Source organism: Delphinus delphis, chromosome 9, assembly GCF_949987515.2.
Source record: "Delphinus delphis chromosome 9, mDelDel1.2, whole genome shotgun sequence".
In the NCBI taxonomy this organism is placed as follows: domain Eukaryota; kingdom Metazoa; phylum Chordata; class Mammalia; order Artiodactyla; family Delphinidae; genus Delphinus; species Delphinus delphis.
In genome coordinates, this window is record NC_082691.1 from 10,859,403 (window position 1) to 10,864,670 (window position 5,268).

A 5,268-nucleotide genomic window follows, 5' to 3' on the forward strand; every position below is an offset into this window, starting at 1 on the left:
AATATATACTATGTATTAGAATTATTAAAGAATGATTTTTAATTGTGTTGGGTATGATAATGGTATTTTTAATGGTCCTTTTCTGCTAGAGACACACTGAAATATTTATAGGTGAAACTATATGATGTCCAGGGAGTCTTTAACACACTTGAGGAAACAAAAATGCAGAAAGGGATAAATGAAATAAGAAAGGCAAAATCTTGACTGTTGTTGAAACTGGTTTATGAGTATATGAAAGTTCATTGTAGTTATTCTACTTTTATGTTTCCAAATTCTCTTATTAGAAAATTTAAAACAAATTTTCAACCTTTCTTTGTTCTAATTCCATGCCCAGTAAGAAACTTTCTGGTTTGATTTTCACCTTCCTCCATCCCAAAAGAGGGGTGCTGTAACTAGGAGATGTAAACAGGCCTCATGGACCTACTCATTCTGAGTTTTCCTCATACTTTTCCTCAATTTTCTTAGCCCAGATCTTCAGTCTCAAGTTGTACCAGTTTGTTCAAAGAAAGGAGAAAGACGCAGAGAACCTGAAGGGAGGAGCCGGCAAACAGGTTAAGTCACTTAAACCAGAAGACTGTCCCCCACTGGATTTGTATGAGATCACATGTTGTTCACATGACTGCTGAATGTGGCCAGATTGTGCCTTGTTGTTCATTCCATTAGAGAAGAGTTGAGTCACAGGCTAATATTTAACAATCAGATTTCATACTGAAACCCAAATTTCCAGCTTCTTAAAAAGATCTTATTTTCCATCCTCACCGCAGAACAGCTGCTCCTCAGGGAGGTTTGCCTTGTAAAACTTCTTTAATTCCACAAGGATGTTTGCTTTGGTTCAATCCCACTTCTTACGCGATAAATAGGAGCATATGCAACACTAAGCACGCTATTACAGGGTTTCTTTGTGTTTAGCAAGGAAGGCAGGCAGCAGAGCAAGCAATGGGCCCCCACTTGCACTTGTCACGGGCCCATAGGAGCCACGAGGACAGGTTTCGTTCTTTTCCACATTTCTCTCCACTCTGAGCCCCAGACCACTGCGGGCCAGTGGAGCAGACCCGCAGTCCAAGGGACTGCATGTCCCATATCACCTTCACCTAGGGGACAATGGGCAGTCGGACAAGTTGAGAGAGCAATACGGGCTGGAGAACACAGACGGAGACGCCGCCAAGCCTCGCCCCGCCCTTCGGGAGCAGTCTAGAGACAACTGGACCGTCTCGCATCGTCCCTCCTCCCACACATCTCTCACCTGGAGCCCAATCTCCACCTCCTCTCCCAGGTCAGCACCCCCGGGTGACTATCTGTGGATACTTCAGTGTGTACCCCTAGCAGGGGAGTGTCAGAAAATAACCACTGCAACACCGACATCGCATGCAAAAAACCCCGACAAACTCCTAAAATCAGGAACACCTAAAAGCCTGTTGGAGCCCCACTGGCTCGGAATGTCGTTTCCCGTCGGCTGGACTGCAGCCCCATCCAGGCAAGGCCTCCTCTCCCGGGTCAGGGACTCCAAAGGCCGGGCGGGCCTCTCCTCCAGGCGGCAACGGACGCGCCTAAGGCCCCTGCACGCCAGAAGGGCTCTCACACCGACACCCGCCCAGCCTGGGTCTCGGGAAGTGCCCGTCGGCCCCTGGGCTCCGACTTTCCCGCCTTGCGCGGACCCCGAGTCCGGACGCCCCGGGGGACCCAATCTTCCAGATCTGGGGCCCGCCCTCCAACCGTCCAGATCTGGGACACAAGCCCCGGCGGAGGCCAGCAGAACTCTAAGCAGGATCCGCAAAGAAGGCGTCAGTCCACGCTTACTCTCCACTCCGCCGTGCCGCGTTTACTGGGAGCGGGGCGTAGGCGCGCGCATGCGCACTGGGTATAAACCGCTCGTTGGCCGGTGACCAAACAGACTGCGCAGCCAGAGAGCGGGAGGGAAGCCCCGAGCGTCCTGCGCGTGCGCACCCTCCCCTCGGCTGTGCATCCTGGCCTGGAAGACGCACGCGAGGCGGGGCAGAGCGGACGCAGGGAGGGAGGCACCGCGCACGCGTATTCTGCGCCGGGTCTTGCTGCGTCGTTTGAGAGCTGGGCGCAGGTGCGCGCATGCGCCCTGGGCGGAGGGGCGCGCGTTGGCAGGTGTTGGGGCTGGGCGTCGGCGGGCAATGGGGTTGTTGGCGCTGCTGCTCATCGCGCTGTGCGCGCCGGGCGCCCGAGGGCTCTATTTCCACATCGGCGAGACCGAAAAGCGCTGCTTCATCGAGGAAATCCCCGACGAGACCATGGTTATCGGTCAGGCGGGGCGAGGGTGGACAGGGCCCTGCGTGTCCTCCCGACGCGGTCCGGCTCCCCGCTCCTAGCGGCGCCCTGTGGACGCCGGACCGTGGCCGGGGGAGCAGTGCCCCCTGCCCGGCGTCCTGGGAACCGCGGCGCCCCGCGGAGCGTGGGAGCCAGACGGACTAGGTAGGTTGTGACAGCTCCGTCTGCTCCGCAGGGAACTACCGCACCCAAATGTGGGATAAGCAGAAGGAGATCTTCCTACCCTCGACCCCCGGCCTGGGCATGCATGTGGAAGTGAAGGACCCTGAAGGCAAGGTAAGGCCACCTTCACTAGAGCTCTTGGGGTGGACAGAGCTCAGAAGACATGAGCTTGCACTTGGAGAGGTCAGAGTAGAGGCGGGGGCTTTCACTGACTGCTGTGCTGCAGGTGGTGCTGTCCCGGCAGTATGGCTCAGAGGGCCGCTTCACCTTCACTTCCCACACTCCGGGTGACCATCAGATCTGCCTGCACTCCAACTCTACCAGGATGGCTCTCTTTGCTGGCGGCAGACTGGTAAGAGAATTTTCTCTTTGGCCATAGCTCAGAATCTCTCACTTGGTTACAAAATTTTGATTTATTACCCTTATCATTTGTAACACTTTCTGGCACAGTCACAAGCAAGAAATAGACGTTGCCCTTCTGTCCCGCAGCCAGGGACAAGAGTGGGTTCCATAGCCTGGAACAGACCATCGGAGGTCCCACTACTTAGACACCATAACCACAGAGTGTCTCTGACCTTACGACTTTGGGGTCCAACCCTGTTTCCTTCTAGCGTGTGCATCTAGACATCCAGGTCGGGGAGCATGCCAACAACTACCCCGAGATTGCTGCCAAGGATAAACTGACAGAGCTGCAGCTCCGAGCCCGCCAGTTGCTGGATCAGGTGGAACAGATCCAGAAGGAGCAGGATTACCAAAGGGTAAGGGCATGTCACTGTACTTGGACATGGCAGTTGACCTTTATACCCACTACACTTACTGGAAGTTTCTGCCTGGGGCCTTCCCTGCTTGGGAGATCAGCTGTTCAAAGACTGGAACGAAGGGCTATCAGCCGTTTTTTCCGCTCCGTAGAATAAAGGGTAGAGAGGACAGTTCACACGCTATCAATAGCCATTGCCTACCTCTTTACATTGGGATCTTGCTGAAATGGTAAGAGCGTGATTTCTGTCCTAGCAGAGATGCTTGTGGAGGGGCGGCATGTCACTTCCTTGGGGCACTTCCAGGGGAACCAGAGGCAGCATTTCAAAAGGCGTTTGGTCCCACAATTGAGTCGTCGCACAGGAGGGAGGGGCCTCACAAATGCTGGGACTGTCTCTCCTACACATTTAATCCTGCGTCCATTGTCCTACGCAGTATCGTGAAGAGCGCTTCCGTCTGATCAGTGAGAGCACCAACCAGAGAGTCCTGTGGTGGTCCATCGCTCAGACCGCCATCCTCATCCTCACTGGCATCTGGCAGATGCGTCACCTCAAGAGCTTCTTTGAGGCCAAGAAGCTGGTGTAGTGCCCTCTCCATATGACCCTTTCCTGTCACCTCAGTTGTTTGGTACTTTCCCCACCCAATACCTTATCCATCTGGATTTTGAGGGAAGAAACAGTGAAAAAAAGAATATAAGCCACATTGGTTCCATGGCAACAAAGCATTCAGATCAGCCACTTGTTAACAACACTGGTTCTCAAGGACACAGGACATTGGTCCAAGCTTTCAAAGATCTGTCTTGGGGTTTGTGGGGAGTCAGAACTGACCCAGGACTGTCTTGCTGCTTTTGCCACTAGTGATTCCTCTCCATCCTGTCACAAAATGAGCAAATGTCTCTCCTACTGCTTTAACCTCTCTCTTCGTCTGCTTAGAAAGTAGGCGACCAAAATGCCCCACCGAGGAGGCCCCACCTCACTGCTCCCCTGTCAGTCCTGGGTTCACTCAGTGGCTTCGTGAATGTAAATAAGGGGCAAAGGCCCCAGAGGATTGAAATGTTTTTCTATATATTAGAACTATTTTTTGATAAAATTATATATTTTCCTTCCTAGTTGAAGTGTTACTGCCTTTGTGTGACTAGCTGAAAACACCAATGCAGTCTCTTCTGCATTGTTTACCAATGCATTCTTGATAACTAACTACCATGGCAGCTCTCAGGATTTCAGTTCTCAGGGCCAGAAAGCAGACATGACAGCTGCTCTCAAGGCCTAATCAGAGGGCCAGGCAGAGAATTCTCTGGGACACCTGTGATTTCCGTCACACAGGGCCCGAGTTCAGACTGAGGCAGTGACAGAGCTAGCACAAGGCAGGGCACTCTTACCCTCCCATTTCCCTTAACGTTTATTTAAGCTGTGGTAAATGTTTTCTTCATGGGAACCAGATTTGGTTCTTTATACAGATTTTTCCAGTGAAATAAAGCGTGTTGTAGTAGCTGTGTTTGAAATGAAATAAGAGGCTGTGGGCAGAGGGGAGGCACAGAGGGAAATGGAGGAAAGGCTCTTGGTCCGGGGGCCTCTGCAGCTGACCCGGAGTGGATTTCAGCATGTGGGCTTGTGGTGCTAGAGCCTGGCCTGACTGGAGACTCTGGGGTTGTGGGAACGGACAGGGTGGTGGCTCAGCCATTCACAGAGCTCAACCAAGTAGACCTGTCAGCAAGGAATCCTGTGAGGAGATTACGTACCCGTTTCTTAGCTCCCTGGAATCATAAATTTAAACACATCTTAGTGTACTTCCCTCATGCCCTTCTGCTGTATAAAGCTTAATGCCCTTAGTTGCCCATTCTTGACGTTTTATTTCGTGGTTTTATTTACTTAAAATACATTATTTATCTGACGTACAAAACTAAATTCTGCCCTTCTTGTTTTTCTCTTTATGTTCTATACTACTCCACGTGTGTGCCTACTTTCACTTATAAAAGTATATGCAATTTAGGGCTTCCCTGGTGGCGCAGTGGTTGGGAGTCCGCCTGCTGATGCAGGGGACGTGGGTTCGTGCCCC

General features: G+C 52.1%; 1 protein-coding gene across 1 annotated transcript; it reads left to right on the plus strand.

Moving 5' to 3' along the window:
• Positions 1-2,097: 2,097 nt before the first annotated feature.
• On the plus strand, positions 2,098-4,701 carry TMED4 (transmembrane p24 trafficking protein 4). Its single transcript, XM_060021228.2, has 5 exons — positions 2,098-2,268; positions 2,471-2,571; positions 2,684-2,809; positions 3,069-3,215; positions 3,649-4,701. The coding sequence occupies exons 1-5, from the start codon at positions 2,142-2,144 to the stop codon at positions 3,796-3,798; spliced, it is 651 nt and encodes a 216-aa protein (XP_059877211.2). The 5' UTR covers positions 2,098-2,141; the 3' UTR covers positions 3,799-4,701.
• The last annotated feature ends 567 nt before the right edge of the window (positions 4,702-5,268 follow it).

Excerpts from the sequence above, each read along its gene's own strand:
- TMED4 (XM_060021228.2), top strand. The coding sequence starts at position 2,142 with ATGGGGTTGTTGGCGCTGCTGCTCATCGCGCTGTGCGCGCCGGGCGCC. Across the intron at positions 2,269-2,470 it reads CGACGAGACCATGGTTATCG|GGAACTACCGCACCCAAATG; the intron begins GTCAGGCGGGGC and ends TCTGCTCCGCAG. Across the intron at positions 2,810-3,068 it reads TCTTTGCTGGCGGCAGACTG|CGTGTGCATCTAGACATCCA; the intron begins GTAAGAGAATTT and ends GTTTCCTTCTAG.